Below are 22,085 nucleotides of genomic sequence, written 5' to 3' on the forward strand. Positions count from 1 at the left end.
TGAATTAGCTATTTTTAGAAGGATCTATTTGTAAATTGGTTGGGTTTATGTGTCTACAGATTGGTGATCTACACTTCTCTTCATTAGCGGCGGTTGCTGCTCTGATGCGCGGGTCCTATGAGACCTTAGCACGACAATTTCTCGACTGTCTACAACAACGAGTTTTGCGCGGCTCCGGTGAAGGAGGGGCGATGACGGCGGCGCGCCTTCGGCTCGCTCCAGTGCTTGTACTCATCGCTAGGCGGTCAATTACCCTGAATGTAATTTTTATTATTTCTAGTGTTCTTTGTACTACCATGACAGTTGATGAATACTCCCCCCATTCCTAAATATTTGTCTTTCTAGACATTTCAACAAGTGACTACATACGGAGCAAAATGAGTGAATCTACACTATAAAATATGTCTATATACATCTGTATGTGGTAGTCCATTTGAAATATCTAAAAAGACAAACATTTAGGAACGGAAGGAGTAGATTGGAAGTTTCTCGCAAAAAAAACCATGCTAAGGGCGTTGGAGGAAAAAACATATATGCAGCTAAATTGTATTTATTCACGTAGAATCAGGAGAAAAAACCCGAAGATCCCATCCGATCGTTTTCCAATCATGCGGTTTCTTTCCTTCTGTTGCGCCGACTGTTGCCCTGTTTGTTGCTACATTATAGCGTTCCCTTCCCTCCTTGTTTGTCTTCCGTGACTTACCGATCACTGCAACACAGCTCAGCAATTGACCACGGCACTGTCTAGCCGCAAATGATTCATTTCTATATTCTCTGAAGTTCGCTAACTATACATACATATTTCACATGATTCTGTGTTGATATATAAATTAGGCTGCATTTTGGTACAAGAATCACTTCGTACTGTATTGTTTTGGATGCCGATTTCTAGCCTAGATCACTTGGGTTCAAGTCCTACATAGCACAGGTTTTTAATAATTTTCTCCTGATTTTTTTTGGGAAGTCGGAGCTTTATTGATTACTCATGGGTAATACACTCGCGGGCAATTACATCGCGAAGGAATTCTGGAATAAAGTTGATCCAGAGACACCTCCTACATACCTCACTAGCCTGCTTAGCGCTAAGATGAGCTGCCGTATTGTCTTCTCTTCTTACAAAAGAAATAGATAAACTAATGAAGTTCCCGCATAGCTCCTTAATCTCTTGAAGAGGTTTTGCTATATCAGCTCTCGCAAAATCCTGAGATTCCCAGAGGTTCACTACATCAAGTGCATCACTTTCAACCAGTATTCGCCTCCATCCCCAAAGCCAGAACCACAGCATCCAACATTGCCATTGCTTCCATCATCCTGGCTGAATTAACATGTTCATACCATCTTGCTTGGGCTCGAATAAGTTTCCCAGTATGGTCACGCACAACTAGGCCAGTACCACCTTGGCCGAGTAGCTCATGGAACTGGGCATCTGTATTGAGCTTAAGACATTCAGTTGGTGGCACTTTCCAACATTCAGGTACACGGTGTGTAGGCGTCACTTGCTCTTTACCCAGCTGGGAAAGATCTGCAGCTATGTCAATTGTCCAACGGACTAATTGATCAATTGTTAAAAATGTTTACAATAATATTAACTGTTGTTAAACATGGGAAGAGGTGAAACATAAGTAAACTAACTATTTAGGCAAGTTTAAATGAGGCCGGAAACAACAAACAATAATTCCGGAAAATTCTCATGTCCATATTTTGAATTAGCTACTTTTCTGCCCTAAAACATATTTTTGATGTTGTTAAACAGTAAAACAAAGTGCACCAAGTTAACCTATGCATTTTTCTACCCCATTTTCATATAAAGTTTGTTTAATTTGAAGCTACGGTTAATTAGTTATGAAATAAATCATTTTAGCATGCGATTTATACAAAATAATAGCAAACAGCAAGTTAAACATTTTTAACATAGATGAAAGTAGCAGATTCTATGGGTGTATATAGCAACGAATTGGAACCGTTGGATGGTTAACGTGTGGTGCGGAGCATTGTTGGGAGCACAAGCACGGGAGCGGGCAAACCTCGTCGAATGTTTTTAGATTTTGCTGACACTCCATCACTGACCATAGGACGCACCTGTCATATTTTGATTCAAAAAGCAGATCAATCAAACCGTTAGTACTTTCGGCACAAAAAAATTCCTCAAAATGATGTTTTTGTAAACCGTTATCAATTTGGTGGTTTTTTTATATGTCGCTTGCAATTTTGGTGGGTTTTTGGCAATTTACTAGCTATGCCGCCTACCTCTACATTGCCACCGGCTCCTATGGCATCACGAGGAGCTAAGGACCTGTCACATATAAAATATTTCCCAAATTTGAAATGTTAAAAAAAAGTTATTAGGGTCAAATTTTCTTTTATTTTGAAAATTTGCTTCTGATTGATTGATTAGGAACTGATTTAATTAAGTGAAATTGTGGCTCAAATAAAACTTTGAAATTATTCAGAACCCTAAATTATCATCTAGGGATTATTTATAAAGGCCAAAATTGGGCTAAAAAATGTGTGTGACCTTCCCTATAATATTTTGGGTTGACAATTTCATAAGTCTCAAACATTATTGAAACCCTAAATTAAAATTGATAATTAAATTGAACCCTAAAAGTACTTAGGGAATAAATTGATATCCCAAAATAGGGTGATAATTTAAATATATAATTTTGGCTGAAAAATATTTTTGTGAAGTTCCAAATAACAATTTGAGTCTCCGCAAATTTTTCCAAGATGATTACAATTTTCCGCAACTCAAATTGTCCTTAAACAAAAGGGAATAATTATTATTTTCAAAACAAGGTTGTGTCTTTTATTTTGGCAGGAAATCGTTTTCTTTAAACTCAAAATATTAAATTGGGCCTCTGTAAATTTTTCCTAAAGGATTTGGAACACATTTGATTTTTGAATCAAATATAAACTAAAAAAACACCCGGGGCACCTCTGTTTGTCAACGTATTACGCGCGCACCACACAAACTTTTATCGAGTTCCAAAGCAGAGCGCTACCCACTAGCTCTTACGCGTACTTGCTCGATCTCGGCGTCAGGCCATGATGCACGACCTAGTTTCGGATTGCTAATGGTTCCTTGCTACCGTAATTGCGGTATCCTATTTGCCGCGTAGGTTGGCAGATAGAGACCCCGATCAATCGCGCACCCATCTTCCGCGCTTGCACGCTATATCGTTGGGCCAGTGCGGATGGCTGGGTTTTCCTCCCACCATTTTTGGGAAGGTTCAACCGGTTTTTCCTTTTCTGGTTTTCTTTTTTATTCTTTTTTCCATTTTTAAAATTCGGATTTTTTTTAATTTAGGAACTAATTTTAAAATTCAAGAACATTTTTTAAATTCGTGACATTTTTAAATTCGTGAACATTTTGCTGAATCGCCAAAGATTTTTTGCAATTTGGGAACTTTTTTTAATTTGTTTTTTGTTCGGCCAATATTTTAGAATTTTGAAATTTGTGAACGTTTTTTAATTCAAAACTATCTTTTAAGATTTGCACATTTTCCAAATTTGTGAATATATTTTAAAATCCAAGTATATTTTTAAAATTCGTGAACATTTTTTAGAGTTCAGAATATTTTTGATATTGAGGAAAAATATAAATTCATGAACATTTTTTGCAATTAGGGCCTTTTTCAAAATCGTGAAGGTTTACTAAAGTTCAGATTTTTTTTTGAAATCCCAAGTATTTTTGAAAGTAGCAAAAATCAGAAAATAAAAACCAAAAGGTCTATATCTATTCTATACCTACTTATATTTTTACCAATAAAGGAAGTCTCTCTCATGTTTCTGTTAATCAACCCGTAGTCCACTTTTAAGTCAGATTTCGCCTTTTCAAAAAAAACTATTATTTCTGTTAATCAATCTGCATGCAAATTTTAACTCATAATTTTGCTTTTGTAGGAAACCCCTTGATTTTTGGCTTAATCTCGTAATACATATCAAATGTCTTTTTAAATGTCCATATCTCTTAAACCATAACTCGAAATTTAACATGTTAAATATGTAGTTTGATCAGACAAATGTGGAGAAGCTAAGTATGATGTTATTTTACCTGTTAACCGTTTAAAAATGTTATTTAAGGTGCAACCTCAATCAATAGCGCATGATCAATATTTCTTTCATATCGGTGTCGATCCAGATTGAAAATGAACACCTTAGCAAAACCAGGATGAGAAACAAAAAAACATCTATAACCATGCATGCATACCTCGCCAAAACATCACACAAAAAAGCAGGTTTATCATCTTATGCCAAGAGAGGGGCGCCTTAGAATTGGCCATATTCAAACGTTGTGATTGTGTCACCATTGAGGCCACCGTCGATGAGGGTGGGAACGAGGATAAGTGGTAACACGGATTGGGATGCCATGTGTTGAAATAAAGAGCGTGAACCTATTGGAGTATGGAGTCATGATTATTAGGTTAGGGGAGTGTGTTATTTTTTTTACCAGTTGTAACACACAGACTCTTTTACTGGTAATAATGAAGAAAAGCACATACGGATCCACTGGGCACTACAGCTGCAAGCTTGGCAACACGGTTGGAGGCTACTTCGGTGATGTCTGTCGTATCCCCAAGGAGTGTTTCACTGAATCCTTTGAACTCCGTTTTGATTTCAATGAGAAATGCGATCAGGGCGAGGCCCTTTTTGTCTTAATAAATACAGTAACTGCAGGAATGTACATTAGCTATCCATAACATGAAAAAAAGTGAGCAAGAAGCAGTTTACAAATATTCCCTCCGTTTTTAAATACAAGTCTTTGTAGAAATTTCACTATGAATCACATACGGATGTATATAGATCATGGTTTTCAATTTCAGTTTCAGAAAAATTTCAGCACCAACCGAAATCACTGAAATTCAGTGATTTCAGTTTCCATTTCAGCCAAATGACCGACATATTCCCTTGAATTCATTTAAAATTTTGAAAAAATTAAAAAATATTTGAAAAATATTGGTCAAGTAAAATTTGTTTAGCTTGTTTAGTGTCTAATCACTTGAATTCTAAATACTTGTTTAGTGTCTAGATACATTCGGGTCTAAATAAATATGAGTCAAGTAATTTGGAATGGAGGGAGTAGTGTATAGTGAAATCTCTACAAAGACTTGTACTATCTAGGAACAGAGGGAGTAGAACTAAGAACACATGCAAAGAACTAAGTTCACATCCGAGAAACTCGCAATAGCATGTTACATGTCTTGCAAAAAAAAAGAAAGACAAAGGTCCTCTCGTCACTATCACAGTATCGCTAGTGTATATGTACTTTTATAGTGTACCAACTCCCAGAAACGGGGGCATAGTACATTGGTACATGAGATTCATCTGTACAACGAAGATAGTCACGTGCTCGACTTGTTCGTCCATAAATTGAAATTATTCATCAATAAGTACAGAGGACCCTACAAGTAAAAACTGTCCGGAAAAAGTAAGTCCACAATGACGAAACAGGAAATAATTCTGAATATACTATTGAAAATTCCCAGCGGCGATGATTGGTCTCTCAAATCCGTGCATCTTCAACATATGAAAAGTAGGAGGATCACAATGTAGAGACCGAGGATTTACAAAAGATGGAAAAACCTGTCAACAAATACACTCCGTACTAAATTTCACCGCTCCAAGGCAGCCTGCATGTGTCGTATTCCACATCATTATGGTGGCTAGCGTGTGTGAGTCCATTCCAGTCTTCTGAATCACAAGTTAAACATGTGGAGCTTTGGGAGTTAAGGACCTCACATCTGTGTACGTGGACTATCTACCTTCAAGAAACCGAGTACCTGCAACCAACAACCAACATAACACCTCGTCAACTTGATGCTCAATTTGCACTTGCAAATGGCAGATATGTATAACTCACTAACCGGTTTCATACAAGTAGGGCTGCAAACGAGTCGAGCTCGAGCGAGTTGGAGTTGGCTCAGCTCAACTCATATTAAAATTCGAGCGAGCTCAAACTAAGTGAAGATCATGACCGAGTTGTAGAACATGACTCGTGCTCAGGTTGTAACGATCTCGAGTTGATCTCGAGCTAGTTTCGAGCTAAATGTGATGGTAAAAATTATAAATCTATGATGAAAAATAAAAAAAATTAAGGTGAATATGTTGGGAAGCTTTGCCAAAAAAATTAGGATATTTAACACATAGTCAACCACGTGCCATAATTAGGCCTAAATCTTCTCCGCATTTAACTAAGTTTACATGTTCGTTGGTAAATAAAATGGAGAAAAATTATGGACAATTTATATGGTAATAAATTATCTTATTTTCATTTAATATATGATATTGATCGTTTAATGTAATGATATTCTATCGAGCTATCGAGCTAAAATCGAGCAAGCCAACATTGACTCAAGATCGGCTCGTTTCTCGATCGAGTTACATAAAGAGTTCAAACTCAGCTCATTTCTTTTCGAGTCGATCTCGATTCGAGTCAAAAAATGAGTCGATCTCGAGCGGCTCACGAGCCTCGAGCTTTTCTTGCAGCCCTACATACAAGGCCGTGAGCTTGCCCTGTGGTGAATGCACATGAATGCAACTGTTGGGGAGCGTGTTCCTCTCGAGTCATCTGCAATGTCATGAGAAGGATCCACTAGCTCTTTCATGTTGTTCAGCGGTTTTGCCTATACAGTTGATCAAGAATGGGCTGACAATTCGAGAAGCAAAAGTCCATATGAAAACACAGAAATCTTCTCATTATGATCCCACGCATGCAAGTACTCTGGAGCCATATGCCTGTATTAAGGGTGTAAAGTTACAGTTAAAACAACAACCACATTACTGTTTTGGTCTTCTGGCTAATATGGAATTATCATTAGGCTATCGTAATTCAATGGGGAACAGACACGATTTTTCAAAAAGCTACTCTGCAAGCCCAAAAATCAGAGATCCGCACAAGGGAGCAAACATGCCGCACTTGACATCCCTAGAAATCACAGAACAGTGTGACAGACGAACACAGAAGATATACCTTAGATTGATACTCCAATTAAGAGCATGAAGTCTTGGCATCTCTGAATTAGGCATCAATGTAAAGCCTTCACGTAGGTTACACAGTCATCCAGAGATTCCAATTTCCAAGTGCAATGACTGAACCCAACCTTTCACTTGAGGGTGCTCTTTGCACTTGATCAGCTAAACGGCATTTCATCACTAGACTAATAACACCTCAAGTTATACTCTCGTACCTATTTGATTTAGAAAAATGGTGATGCTTCAGAACTAGCGTACCTATTTGAGATAGCCCTGGAACCAGGTGGCATGATGGCAGACCCACTGGCACCACAAGGGCAGAGAGGAAGGAGACTAGGAATATATTGATTTACCATGCTTAATGAAAATCTATACAATCGTGCATATATTCAGATTTCTAGTTGATGGTCAAGATGCAACTTGTGCTGCAATTTACTCTTAGGAATTAAAGTACTGAACTAGTTGTCACTTTGCCAAGTATCTCTGAGAGAGAGAGAGAGAGAGAGAGAGTATTTGAGTTCAAATGAGTGCCTGTCTTGTAGAACGTGTTACCGCAACAAACTATCGTGTTTCGTGTTGTCAAAGTCTCACCACGGACGATGTCTGATGTCTCAATGTGGCAAAATGCAATCCAAACCACTGTTCTTTGTTGGCCAAGATTTGAAAGTATATCAAACATAGCTAAACAACAAGAAATCTTACTTCATTTACAAATGTATGATGTTCTTCTACAGCCTCCGATGCGGGACTATAATTTCTGAACATAACATGTTTTATAGAAAACAATAAGCATGGACAACGTAAAATAATTATGCAAAATGAATAAATTGTACTTTCGCACATATTAGTCATCAAGAATTCTAAAGGTTGACTCTATGCACCCCACAGTGGCATACATTCGAGGACAAAGGTAGTAGTAAACAAGTCTATCTACATATCTATTTTTTACAAAGTAAGTCTGTACCTATCCAATAATTTTTAAGTTTAATTCTTTCAAGTTGATACGTCATTTCACACCACACTAAATGCTCTGATATGAATCACTACATAAATAGGAGTAATAGAGGTAGACTGGTTTATATCATTCAAAAATAAACTTCTGCAATGTAAAAGAACTGTACGGCATCTATACCACCAAAATATGGCAATCAAAGAATGACAGGTATAATTGATTACCCCCAAAGCAAAGCAAGCAATGAGACTCCATAAGCCCTAGGTTTGGGTGAGCCTGACACTGACTATCTGCATAAAAGGGAAGGATGATGCTTCTGTAACATCAACATAAGAAGATAACCAAATGCATAGTAAAGCAAATGTATCACATAGAATGGAGAAGCCATGCAGTACATACCTCCCAACTGCATGACGAGAAAGTGCCTTTGATTTGAATATGAATTGGTACGATAATCCTGTTTCTGACAAACTGATCAGCTTGAGCAACATGTATTGGCGTTTAGCTGATCAAACGGCATCCTAACTGGATGTTGCTCATCTCAAGTCAGTTATGTACAGCGCGGTGCTGCATGCAACCTGCACATGTGCCTCGCTAATATCAAAATTGCACATGTCTTCCTGGCAAAAAAAGGAAGGGATTACCTTTTAGTTAATTGATGCCTTGATCGAAGTTTTGTACTGTACAACTTTCTCAACAAAGTATCTGCTTTATTGGACTACTACAATCAATAATTGATCATATTTGCTAAATCGTGACAAGTCTAACAACCAATATATTTTGCAGGTTTAAAAAAGATCAATTATGCCATGAATGGGTGGAGCTTTCAGCAGATTCAAAACCATATAGGGACATGTGACATGGTTAGTTTCTATGGTGAAGGATGATACAGGTTGTGATTTGTAAACAACGTGACAATTTGTAGGCAAGATTTCCATGGAACGGAAAATCAGGAAAGGAAGGTGTACTGATGGGCAGAAAATTATGTCAACTAAGTTTTAGCAATAACATGTTTGGATAAATATATAGTACTCCACATGATTTGTGTGGACACTTACCATTGGACTGAAAGTTACAGACGAAATGTGTGGCCAATGAAACACACCATCTATTAGCATGAACATATCAGTCAAGCTGACTCAAAGAGCTTCTCCTCGGAGTTCACCAACCAGACTGCCAGATGCCTCATGCAAGCCATTGGTCACCATAGCATGTGTCTGAGAACTTATGGAACAGTGTTTATTCTCCATGGTAGACAGCATCTGAGAACATATATCAACATAACCACCTTTGAGCAAACCATCATTTAGAATTTTCCATGCAACTTCATCATGATTATAGCCCAGTTCAAGCAAGTCACAGAACAGTGATTTAGCCTTCTCAAATTCTCCCTCGTTACAAAGTCCCAGTATAAGAAGCTGGTATGATTCAAGATGAGGCTGAAACCTGTGTTGTATCATGTTGTGCACAAATGAAGAGGCCTTCTCAAAGGACTTGGTATCACAACAGCACTTGATAAGTAATTTGTATATCTCTTCATTAGGTGGTATATCTTTACTGCACATATGATCAAAAAGAATACATGATTCTTCAATGCGGTTGGCTTTGCAGAATCCTGCAATGAGAGAACTGTATGTCGTTATTGTGGGATTCAAACCATGTTTTGATATCCTTTCAAGAAACTGCCAAACAGTATCCAACTCTATGAAGTTCCACATGCCGGAGGTGTCTGCATAACGGAAATTAAAATTCTCTTTTAGAAGATGCTTGAGCAGAATGCAGTAGGTCGCATAATCTGGCTCACATGATGCATCCATCATGCGCTTCAGAGTATGAAATGCACGATCAATATATCCCATATTCCCACAGCCATCAATGAATGTGTTGTAGGTCACTGCATCACGGGCAACACCTTCTCTCTCCATTTCCACAATTAAGTTCTCAGCCTCCTCCACTCGACCTTCCTTGCAGAATGAGTTAATGAATACAGTATATGTGGTTGCACTTGGCTTGTGACCTGATGAAACCATTTCATCGTACATCCTTTTAGCATGGTCATGCTTCCCTTCTCTGAGCATTTCGTTGATTAGAGTTGTATAAGCAAAAATGGTACATTTTATTCCCCTTTGAGTCATTTGATCCAGTATCGGCAAAGCTTCCTGCAGCTTCTTTTCTTTGCATAAAGCATGCAGCAGTACACTATACGTGTACGAATCTGGTGTGCAGCCCTCACCAATCATGCTGTCTAAGAGGGTGGCGGCAATGTCACTTTTGCCTGCCTTGCTGAACCCATCAATTAAAATAGTATAGAGTATCTTGGTTAGGGCTACTCCTTTTCTAACAAGAAATGAATAAGCTTCTTCAGCCCTTCCAGCTTTGCACAGTGCACCAGTTAAGATGCCGTATAATTGGTCATCGGGTGTCAGATCATTCTGCTCCATCATTTCAAGTAACCTGAAAGCATTATCAAATTCATGCTGATTGCACTGGCCTTGAACCAAAGCGGTATAGGTGATAACGTTGGGAAGTATTCCATCTTTTTGCATTTTAGTTATCAGCGCCATTGCGTTGTGAAGTTTCTTATCCTGAATTAACCCATACATCAGAGAGTTGTAGGTCCATGTATTTGGCTGGCAATCATCGCGTTCCATCATTTTCAAGACCTCTAGTGCGAAATCAACCTTCCCAATCTTGCAAAAGCCATCAATTACAGATGTGTAGGTGAACACATTTGGAACCAAACCAGTTGCCGAAATTTCAGCTAACAACTCCTTCGCCTCTTTTAACCTATCCTTCTTAATGAGGCTATTGATCAACTTCCCATAAACATGTATATCAAGTTTACACTTACTCAGCATCATATTATTTTTCACCCTGAGTGCATCATCAATCCTTTCAGCTTTGCAGTACCCATCGATCAGGATAGTGAATGTGACAACCGTAGGTGTAAAACCTCCTTTAACAGCACTATCCAGCAATTGCTCAGCTTCATCCATCTTCCCATCACAGAGGCCATGAATTAAAGTGCCGTATGTCCAATCATTCGGGTGGCACCCATTTCCTTCCATCAGCTCCTTAATCCCCAATGCATCCTGCATCCTTCCTGCCTTACAGTAGCCTACGATCATTGCATTATATGTCATAACACTTGGAGCAACACCTCCCCGAGACATCTCATCAAGCAACATCCTGGCGTCAGCAACCCTGCCCTCCTTACATAGGCCGCCGATCAGGAACATGTATGTGTGTGAATTTGGGGAGCACCCATCACCCCTCATCATCAAAAACAGCACGAGTGCCTCCCTTACACGCCGCGCCTCGCACAGGCCCTGAATCAAAATGGTGTAGGAGTACTCATTTCTCTGGCAACCGACCAGCGGCATCATCAGCAACAGCCAGCAGGCCCGCCTCAGGTTGCCCGTCCGGCAGTAACCCAGCACCAGCGCGTTACATGTGAACGTGTCCGGCTCCAGCCCACACTCCAGCAACAGCTTGAAGTACCGGTGCGCCTTGGGGAGGTCACCCTCCTTGCAGTAGGACTTAATCATGGCGTTGTACGTCTTGGTGTCCGGCAGCAGCCCGTCCCCGACGAGCTGCGAGTAGACCCTCTCCATCTCCTCCGTCATGTCGAAGCGCGCGAGCGACCTGAGCGCGAAGTTGTAGCAGGCCGGGGACAGCGCGTGGCGCGCGGCACCCGTTCGGCAGATTGCCCGCAAGGCGTCGGCGGAGACGCGCGTGTCCTCGGCGCTCCGCGAGCAGCCGAACATGGAGAAGACGAGCTGCTCGTAGCGCGCGGGGGAGCGCCAGCGCGAGAGGAGGTGGAGGAGCGCGGCGTGGGAGGCGGCGGTGTGGCGGAAGCCCTGGCGGCGCGCGACCCAGTCGAAGAAGGCGAGCGCCGTGGCCGGGTCCGGGGCGGCCGAGGGGGCGCGGAAGAGGTCGGCGACGAGGGCCGGCGTGACGGAGGGCGCCAGGCGCTTGTAGGCCCGGCCCTTGTTCCAGCGGCGCGTGGAGAGGACGCGGCCGAGCTCCGCGACGAGGTCGGGGGTGGAGGTGGATGGGGATGGGGATGGGGATGCGGGCGCGGATGCGGCGGCCGCGGCGCGCTGGGAGAGGGGCGGGAGGCGGCGCATGGCGGCGGGGTTTAGGGTTTTGCGGCGGCGGGAGCGTGTGAGGGGGTTAGTGGGGGTTTAGCCGCGCACCGGCGCGGAGGGGGAAGGGGGCGGAGGAGGCGGCCGTGCTTCGCTGGCTTTTCTTTCTTTTTCCCCAATCCGCTCTGGTGGTCTGGACTCTGGTCCGTTCGGCGCGACCCGGCCGAACCGGAGGCCCCGCTTACTGCACAGCATGCGCGGCGCGCTGATCTGCGCCGTTGCCTGGATCCGACGGCCCGCACGCTCCCGTCTCCGCCCCCAGCCAGAAATTCCCCACTCCCTTCCCCGGTCCGACTCCGGCCGCCATGCGGCGCCTGCTCCAGCTCCGAGTCGCCTTCCGCAACTGGAGCCCTGTCAGATCCCGGGTGTCAACTAAGCGAATTTCAGAGAGATCGAACTAGAGGAAGGGGATTTGAGATCCAGAATTTGTATGGATATTGTAAGATATATGTCTATAGGGTATTTCTTCTGCTCAAAGGCAAGAATAGGATCAATTCACGCTACCTACTCAGCCACAGCCCGACTCACTTATAGGCGAGAAAGTTACAGTTCACTGTAGCGACAACATAAGATGAAAAGTAAAACAGTAGATGCATCCGACGGTCGACAGCGTAAGTAACTTGAGCTGCTCGATGGCGACCGTCTGATGGGGCTCGAAGCGATACCAGCTCGATGGAGGTCGTTAACTGAAGATGACACTTGGTTTGGGTTCAGAACAGCTGATGCCTGACATTGCCCCTGTCTGAGACTCGATGTGTCCTCACGGCGATTATGAGACTGATCTCCATGCTTGAGCTGTCGAACGAAAGAACGCTGGAAATGTATGCTTTATGAATTCATCATCTTCCCAGGTAGCATCTTCGGGTGCCATGTTTTCCCACTGAATCAGCCATTGAACAACAGGCAGGTTGTGTCTTGGTACTTGTCTCACTTCAAGCACCATAGTTGGTTCGGTTTTGATTGAACCATCCTCATTGACCATTGGCAGATCTGGACTAGGGATAGATTTCTTCCCCAAATGCTTCTTCAACTGTCTGACATGAAAGATTGGGTGTATCTTGACATGTGCCGGAAATTGGAGTTTGTAAGCAGAGTTACCAATTCTATGAACTACACTGAAAAGACCATAATATTTGTTCTGTAGTTTCAAGGTACCTCGAAAACCAAATGTTGCTAGTCGGTATGGAGCCATTTTCAAGTATACTAGGTCTCCATGTTGAAATTGTCTCTCACTTCTTTTTAAATCTGCATACCTCTTCATCCTATTTTGAGCTTGAGATAAATTTGCCTTGAGTTGATCTAACATGTGTTGTTTAGCCGATAAAAATTCCTGAGCTTCCAAGTCTGCTGGACCAGGGATGGCCAACTCACAAATTAAAGGAGGAGGAAATCCATATAAAGCCTGGAACGGTGACATTTTCAGAGCTGTATGGTAAGTTGTATTGTATCAATATTCGGCAAGGGGCAGCCAAGATAGCCATTTCTTTGGTTCCAAAGTGGACATGCATCTCAGATATGTTTCTAAACATTGGTTGTCTCTCTTTGTTTGCCCGTCTGTTTGAGGGTGATATGCAGAACTGTATCTCAACTCCACTCTAAGTGCTGCAAATATGTCTCTCCACAACTGACTGGTGAATATCCTGTCTCTCTCCAAAATGATTAGCTTGGGAAGTCCATGCAACCTGATGATATGATCTACAAAAACCTGAGCCACACTATGAACAGTATAAGGATGTGAGAGGGCCAAGAAGTGGGAGTATTTTGTGAATCTATCTACCACCACTAAAATGACCTCTTTGCCTTGAGAATTAGGGAGACCTTCAATGAAATCCACAGAAATATGTTGCCACACCATGTCAGCCACCGGGAGGGGGTCTAATAGTCCAGGTTGAAGGCAATTTTCATGCTTTGCTCTCTGGTAAACTGTGCAAGATGCAATGTAAGTCTCCACATGTTGTTTCATGCCAGGACAATAGAATATGCCTTTTATCCTTTGATAAGTAGCTCTGATGCCAGAGTGGCCTCCTACTGGAGAACTATGCAATGCAGCAATGAGTTGTTCTTGCAAGTTTTTGTCATTGCCCACTAGTATCTTTCATTTATATCTGATAATACCAGCATGCAAGGTGTAATCTGTGACAGTCTCAGCTTTCTGCAGCAGTAATTTCTCTTGCAAAGCTTTTGTCACATGATCATTTCTGTAGCTTGTTATCAGATCTTCAACCCATAATGGAGTGACAGAGGAGATAGCCATACATTTAGGCCACATTCTAGACAGGGCATCTGCCACTCAGTACTCCCCTTCTTGTATTGGATTGTGAAATTAAATTCCAGCAGTTTCATCATCAATTTGTGTTGCACTCCCTTTGTAATTCTTTGATCAGTAATGAATTTCAAAGACTGTTGGTCAATCTTGATAATGACACTGTTCCCTAACAGGTAGTGTCTCCATTTCTTTAAAGCTTCCAGAATAGCAAGAGCTTCTTTCTCATAGGTGGAGAGTGCAGCATTTCTTGGACAAAGTGCAGAGCTGTAATAAGCAAGGGGCCTTCCTTGCTGCATAAGAACAGCACCAATGCCATGACCAGAAGCATCAGTCTCCAGAAGAAAAGGTTGCTTGAAATCTGGTAGGGCTAAAACTGGTGCAGAGATAAGGGCCTGTTGGAGTGTTTTAAAAGCCAGATCTTGCTCTGCCGTCCACTGGAATTGTCCCTTCTTCAGACTGTTGTGCAGTGGTTTGCAAATAATGCCATAGTTCTTGATAAACCTTCTATAGTACCCTGCCAAGCCCAAGAAACTCCTCAGCTTAGTTGCATCAGTAGGAGTAGGCCACTGAGATATAGCAGTGATATTTTAAGGATCTGTAGCAACACCTTCTCCAGAAACCACATGTCCCAAATACTACACTTTATCCACAGCAAACACACATTTGGACAACTTAGCGTATAGTTCATTTTCTCTGAGAATTTTTAGCACTTGTGCTAAATGATCCACATGCTCCACTAATGTTCTACTCAAAATGAGTATGTCATCAAAGAACACTAGCACAAACTTTCTATTGTAGTGTGCAAAGAGAAAATTCATGAGAGCTTGAAAAGTGCCAGGTGCGTTGGATAAGCCAAAAGGCATGAACAAATATTCATAGTGACCCAAGAATGTTCGAAAAGCAATTTTGTGTACGTCTTCAGGATTCATTCTGATTTGGTGGTAACCAGACCTTAGATCCAATTTAGAGAATACTTTAGCTCCATGCCGTTCATCCAATAAATCCTCAATCACCGGAATTGGGAATTTATTTTTGATTGTGACTGAATTCAATTTTCTGAAATCTGTGCACAGTCTCATAGTGTCGTTCTTTTTCTTCACTAGAAGCACAGGGGAAGCATAAGGGCTCTGGCTAGGTCTGATTAATTTGTTGTCCAACAAATGCTGAATCCGTTTTTCCATTTCTTCCTTCTGGTGATGGGGCACTCTATAAGGTATGGAGTGAGGGGGTTCCACTCCTGGCATCAAAGGAATTGTGTGGTCCAAAGCTCTACTAGGTGGTAGCTTTGTAGGCTCCTGGAACACATCCTTGTATTCTTCCAACAATTTGTTGGACTGCAGCTGGAATGCAGTGATTGGCAGGAGCTTCCATTAAGATGATGTTCAATTGTATAAGAAATCCTTGCATTCCTTTGTCCAACATTTTTGGGAGTTTCTTCGCCTGCATTTCTTTCACTTCTTCATTAGTATTGAAGATAGTTGTTGTGACTTTAGTCTGTCCTTCCACTGTAAAACTGAACTGATGCCTAGGAACATCAAAAGTGACTGGGCTGACAAGGGTGAACCAGTCATAACCCAGAATAATGTCACGGCTAGGTAAATCCAGAACTTTGAAAGAGTGTTGCATTCCTAGTTTAGCAATCTGGAAAGGGCAATTTGGTACTACAGTTGCAGATATTAGTGTACCTCCACCCGCAATGGAAATTTCTCTAGGTTTTCTGGGCAGCATATGACAGTTTGATTTAATTGCAAACTTTTCATTCATGAAAGAGGAGGAACTTCTAGAGTCTAGTAGAGCTATAGCTCTCTTACCATTAACAGATATAATTACTGTTGGGGTTTGCACCGTTGACTGATGACCCAGGGCATAAGCAGAGATAAAAATTGCTTGTTCATGTTGCTCCTCTATATTTTCTGATTGTTCTGGATGTGGCTCTTCTTGTTCTAGTGGGCCAGTATCATCCACCTCTTGTTGCATGAGATGCACATTAGGAATAAGAGTGCATTTATGCCCATGTACCCATTTGTCGCCACATCTCCAGCAGTCACCAGCTTTTCTTATCCTCTGAGCAGTATTGTTGACATTGTCTGCAGATTTAGTGCCAGTTGGAGCCTGAGGTAACACATGAGTGTGTAGCTGTTTAGATAAGCTGGCACTTGTATTCTTCTGATAGTAGTTGTTATAAGGCACAAATGCCTTTTTCTGAATAACAGACACAGGTGGGTGACAAGGTTCAATGTCCCTTGCCAAGCAATAGGCATCACTGAGAGTTCGAGGTCTCACTACTAGGGAAAAGCCTATACACAGAATCTTACCAGCAGCGCGCTCCAAAATAACTCGCTGCTGCTAACTAGCAGTAGCGCGGACAGACGAAACCCGCTGCTGAGACAAATATAGCAGTAGCGCGTCACCCCAAAGACGCGCTGCTGCTATAATTCCTACGAGGCCGCCGCGAGGGTAGTTATAGCAGCAACGTGTTAAGGTGATGCGCGCTACTGCTACATGGCATAATAGCAGCGCATTTCTCTGATAAGCGCTACTGCTAAGTTTCCTACAAAAATTTAGTCCCACCTCGCTCCGTGAAGAGAGTTTCTACCACCTTAAATATGTTACTTCTCACACTTTGACAAGCACTTGATCTTCATTGAACTCTATGTGTAGAATTTGTGGCTGCAATATGAGTCTTCACCTGTTCCTAAACCGGTGAGGACTCATATTGTCAAATCAGATTGTACACAAAAAGATCGTTGATGATCAATGTGTTTTTGATATATTGAACAAAGTCTATTTTTACATGCTGACACATAGCAGTAGCGCTTTACTGTGAAAGGCGCTGCTGCTAGGTAGCTTAGTAGTAGCGTCTTTTCCTGAAGAGCGCTACTGCTAAGCCATTCATCTCCCTCATCTCCTCCATTCGGATCCACTCACACACACAGCCACTCAATCCTCTCTGATCCGTCTGCACCGCGCGCCCCCGTCGCCCCTCCTCCGTCTGCGCCGCGCGCCGTCACCTCCTCCTCCTTGCTGGACTCGGTACCGGCCTCCTCCTCCGTCCTCCCTCTCCACTCGCCGCTGGACGGCCCCTCCTCGCTCCGCCTTCCTCCTTCGTCCTTCCTCAACTGGCCGCGCCGACCGGCCCCTCCTCGCTGTGCCTTCCTCCTCCGTCCTCCCTCAACTGGCCGCGCCGGCCAGCCCCTCCTCGCTCCGCCTTCCTCCTCCATCCTAGTAGGCTAGTTGATTTAGTTGACTTAGAACATTTTGATTTAGTTGATTTAGTAGGCTAGTTGATTTAGTTGACTTAGAACATTTTGATTTAGTTGATTTAGTAGGCTAGTTGATTTAGTTGACTTAAAACATTTTGATTTAGTTGTTTAGTAGGCTAGTTGATTTACTTGACTTAGAACATTTTGATTTAGTTGATTTAGTAGGCTAGTTGATTTAGTTGACTTAGAACATTTTGATTTGGTTGATTTAGTAGGCTAGTTGATTTAGTTGACTTAGAACATTTTGATTTAGTTGATTTAGTAGGCTAGTTGATTTAGTTCACTTAGAACATTTTGATTTAGTTGATCGTTAATCCTTTGCTCATATTGCTTTAGGAAGAATGGCGCCACCACCACCACCACTATGTCAACTGTGCAAGTCAAGATGCGCCAGCAGCCTTGCAACTGGCAAGTTGTTCGGCATCTACTTCCAGCCGAGTTTTCGTCATGCGGCGGTAAGAAATTAGATGAAATGTAATAACTATTTTATTTTTAGTGTTGACATTACTGCATTGTGTCACTTTGCTTATTTTACACAAATCGTCCCATGCAATGTGAGGTTGAAATTCAACAAGCTGACAGGAGACACTGTGACATTTGAGGCTCCTGGGGGGCGTACACTATGGAGGTCGAGAAAGGACGCAATATGTCGCAGATTGGAGGAGATGGATGGGCCCATTTCGTCGCTCGCATGCATCTTACTGGTGGTGAGTTGATCAGCTTCAACTTCCGAGCAGAAAGACCCAAGCTAGCTGTCATTTATCTCAACCTGGTGGAAGATGATGAAGATGACGAAGATGATGAAGATGATGAAGATAATGAGGACCCACTCGATGAAGATGATGAGGACCCACTTCATGAAGCCATCGTAGCTCAAAGAACAAGGCTGAGTGAGGAGGAGGTGTGCAACCTGTGGGACATAATTCCGCCATGTGCTGACTTTGTCGGGGTGCCATTCGTGACCCGCTTGACAAATACCATGGTTGATCGACATGATATGGTATGTTGTACTTACAAATGCAAATTAATAGTGTGAATTACTTAGTGTACAGTCCAATGATATGGTATGTTGTGTGGAATCTAGTCGATGATATATATGTTTTAGTGTAGAGTTCGATCACATGCTTATTAATTGATATGTTTTTCTTATTCAGAAATTGGCAAAGAGCATATCTGTGAGTTATGGTATCGAGCCTGATGAAGAAGGCTCAGCTGGACTACGCCTTACTGCAAGGGGCTCCGTCACAACCTGTACTTACCGCGTGGACACGGACGGTCGCACACACTTAAACTTGGTTGGGTGGAAGAAATTCCTCGATGGCAAGAATCTTCGTGTTGGACAGGCCATCCTAATTACTATCAGGAACACCAACTGCCCAGGCTTGAGGATGATGATTGTCTTCGATATCATCTAGAACTACATATGTGTGTGTGGCTATATCATCTAGAACTACATATGTGTGTGTGGCTATATCATCTAGAACTACATATGTGTGTGTGGCTATATCATCTAGAACTACATATGATGATCGTCGTCGATATCATCTAGAACTACATATGATGATGGTCGTTGATATGACCTTGTACTGCTTGAGGATGCATGTTGGCTATGCATGAAATTGTTATCTAGTACTCCCTTCGTTCCAAATTACTCGTCGTGGTTTGAACTAAAACCACGACGAGTAATTTGGAACGAAGGGAGTACTACCGTACCTAGTAATGGTTTATGAATTTGATATCTACTAGCAGTACCTAGTATCTAGTATCTGAAAGGAGAACTGAAATGAGAAAATGATGAAAGATATAGCAGTAGCGAGGGATGGCGAAATTGCTACAGCTAGATAATAGTAGCGCGTTCCCAAAAAGCGCTGCTGATATCGTCAACAGTAGTAGCGCGGGTTAGGACCGCGCTACTACTATGAGTTAGCTGTAGCGCCTTATTAGGAGCGCGGCCACCCGCGCTGCTGCTAGCCTAAAAACCTGCGCTGCTGCTAGCCTTTTCCCTAGTAGTGTCTCAATAGTCTTATCTGATACTTGATGCCCTCTCTCATGCCATTCACATAACACCTGACAAACTAGAGTTCATTTAATTCTGGATTTTCATCTTGCATATCAGCCATTAGGTCCTCAAACTGCTTGGTATAGTCAGATATAGTGCTGTTGTTTTGTTTCAGATTATTGAACTTTTCTGTCAGATCATAAGTGCCCTGTTGAGAGAATATCTTCACAATTTCTTTGCCAAAATCTTTCCATGTCAAATGCTTTTTAAGCAGACCAGACCTTCTTAACCAAATATTAGCCTCTCCACTTATATACATCTATGCTAAGGATACTTTGTATTCTTCAGGAGCACCAAACATTTGAAAGTATTTGTTACATTGTCTCAAACATCCCACAGGATCCTCTCCAAAGAATTTAGGAAATTCCAGTTTAGGACCTTTTGTCATAGCCTTCATGAATTGGGCATGCATGTCCTGCTCATATGTTCTGTAATATCCTTGCCATAGTTGCCTCTCCCTGTTTCGAAAATGTTGAAATGCAGGGGTGTGACCTGGATCTCTTTGGGATAGAGGAGTGCCCACTTGACTAGAGGAATCCATTCTTCTTGATTGAGCAAATCCAGGTGGAACATTGGGTCTGTTAGTGCGAATAGGTGGCAAATTTTGCAAGTGCAATTCCTCAGCCAGTCTAGTCTTTTCCTTCTCTTCCTCTAGCTGTTTCTGTAATTGTTCAGTTCTGTCAGGCTGTAAATGAGTAGTTGCTCCCTGCAGTGTAGGAGATTTCACCAACTGTGTAGAACTAGAAGGGATATCAATAGTTTGGCTCTGATTAGTGGGAGGCACTAGTGTCTTGAGCGCTAAACTAATTGCTGATAATTGCTTACTGAGATCTAACACAGCCTTTTCCACTGTACCTACTTGCAGAGAGATATCACCTTGTTTGGAACTGATGGACTGCACGTCTTGATGGAGCTTGGCTACCTCAGTGCGCATCGAGGCACTATCCTGCTGTAAGACGCCGAATTCCATGCGCAGAGCAAGCACCTCTTGCAAATGGCCTCATCTATGGTCTTGGCCCTGCCCATCTCCTTGATCGCGTGCAGAGAGGGGGAATTTTACCATCGAAAGTACGGCAACCAGCCCCTGCACTCGCGATCCTGCCGCCGCCTCGAACCTCACTGCCGATTATCGTGGTGGGTGCACGACAGATGCCAACGGATGGCTAAAGAGAGGAGGAGGCTCGAGGGCGCTGGTGGGATCTAGAGGCGAGGTTGGCATGAGCGGGCGTGGGACGCCGGACATACCCAGGTTCGGGGCTCTCCGGAGAGAAAATACGTCCTGCCGAGTGTAGTTGGATGATCGATAGTACAATGTTGCTCCTGGAGCTGTATGAGGAGGAAGGAAGCTGGCCAAGGCTTGGGCTGCTCCTTCTCTCCAGTGTTGCGGTTTGGTGGCTAGTCCTATGCTTGCTCGTTTTCCTCTCGTATGTCTCACACACCTCTCTCTCTCTCTATAGGCGTGGGTTCCTGGGGGGTTTTATAGATCAACCCACCCAGGGTTACAATGGTAATATGTCAAATCGATGGGTCCGTATTGTCGGTGTCCGGGATACCGGGCTGGGTCCCGCTTGAGGGCTTGTGGTTCGCCGGGTTCCCCTAGGTGCGGGCCCCGCGTGGCTAGGGGGACTGTGCGCCATCTTGTCGATCGTCAGGGCGTGGCCGAGTCGAGTCGTGTACAGTGCTCTCCATCAGGTTGCCGCTTGCTGTCGTCAGCGGTGAGGGCGGGAGCACTGTTGCCACACCAGCCCCGGTCAGCGGGTAGGTAAGGGGCATTGTTGCCATGCTCCGGCTGACCATAGGCATGGGCGGAAACACTGTTGTCTTGGTCATCGGTGATTGAGGTCTCGTCCCATCGTACGGCCTGGATGGGACGGGAGCTTGACCCATGGCTGGATTGCGGCGCATGCCACGGGTGGGGTCGGCTTGTTGGGGAAGCCTTGGTCGTGCCGGGTTCGGCTGCCTTGCGATAGTTGCTGAGGCCGAGTCGACGTACCTTGCCGGGTCAGAGGGTTTGGCCGGGCTGCGGGCCTTGCCGAGTCGAGTGACCCGGCCGGGCGCGTGCCGGTTTGAGGGGCGATACAAGCCCCACTATTTTTGAAGAGGATCCGGGTTCCGTTGCCTGCCCAGGGTTCATCCCCCCGACAGTAGTCCCCGAAGCTGTGAAGGTCCGCCGTCTTTGGATGAGTGGGCCTTTGCAGTTTCCCCCTTAAGCAAGGCGAATTCTGCGAGCGCTAGGTCCGGCAACACCCACTATGTATCGGTTTTCTCGGAAACCAGATCGCGGCATCCTGGCCGTGGCGGGAACCAAGGAGTCCGTCGAATCTTGGGGCAATCCCTCGGGCTTTGCGCGGGCGCCACGTGGCGGCCGGAAGCCGGAGGGGCCTGACAGGCCACGTGCGTGACGGGACTGGGTGACGGGCTGGGG

The 22,085-nt window shown here is 43.4% G+C and overlaps 1 protein-coding gene across 4 annotated transcripts; it reads right to left on the reverse strand.

The window, feature by feature from the left end:
* Positions 1 to 5,347: 5,347 nt before the first annotated feature.
* On the reverse strand, positions 5,348 to 12,152 carry LOC123159070 (pentatricopeptide repeat-containing protein At5g65560). Of its 4 annotated transcripts, XM_044576867.1 has the most exons (4): positions 8,983 to 12,152; positions 8,324 to 8,544; positions 6,971 to 8,214; positions 5,348 to 5,780 (listed from the first exon to the last, which is right to left on the reverse strand). In XM_044576867.1, exon 1 carries the CDS (start codon positions 12,052 to 12,054, stop codon positions 9,064 to 9,066), a length of 2,991 nt encoding a protein of 996 aa, XP_044432802.1. In that variant the 5' UTR covers positions 12,055 to 12,152; the 3' UTR covers positions 5,348 to 5,780; positions 6,971 to 8,214; positions 8,324 to 8,544; positions 8,983 to 9,063. The 4 variants fall into 4 exon arrangements, with proteins under 4 accessions (XP_044432802.1, XP_044432804.1, XP_044432803.1 ...); XM_044576869.1 differs by having other exon boundaries at positions 5,348 to 8,214; positions 8,324 to 8,540; XM_044576868.1 differs by having other exon boundaries at positions 5,348 to 8,210.
* Positions 12,153 to 22,085: the final 9,933 nt, after the last annotated feature.

The sequence above is a fragment of the Triticum aestivum genome, chromosome 7B, assembly GCF_018294505.1.
Source record: "Triticum aestivum cultivar Chinese Spring chromosome 7B, IWGSC CS RefSeq v2.1, whole genome shotgun sequence".
In the NCBI taxonomy this organism is placed as follows: Eukaryota; Viridiplantae; Streptophyta; class Magnoliopsida; order Poales; family Poaceae; genus Triticum; species Triticum aestivum.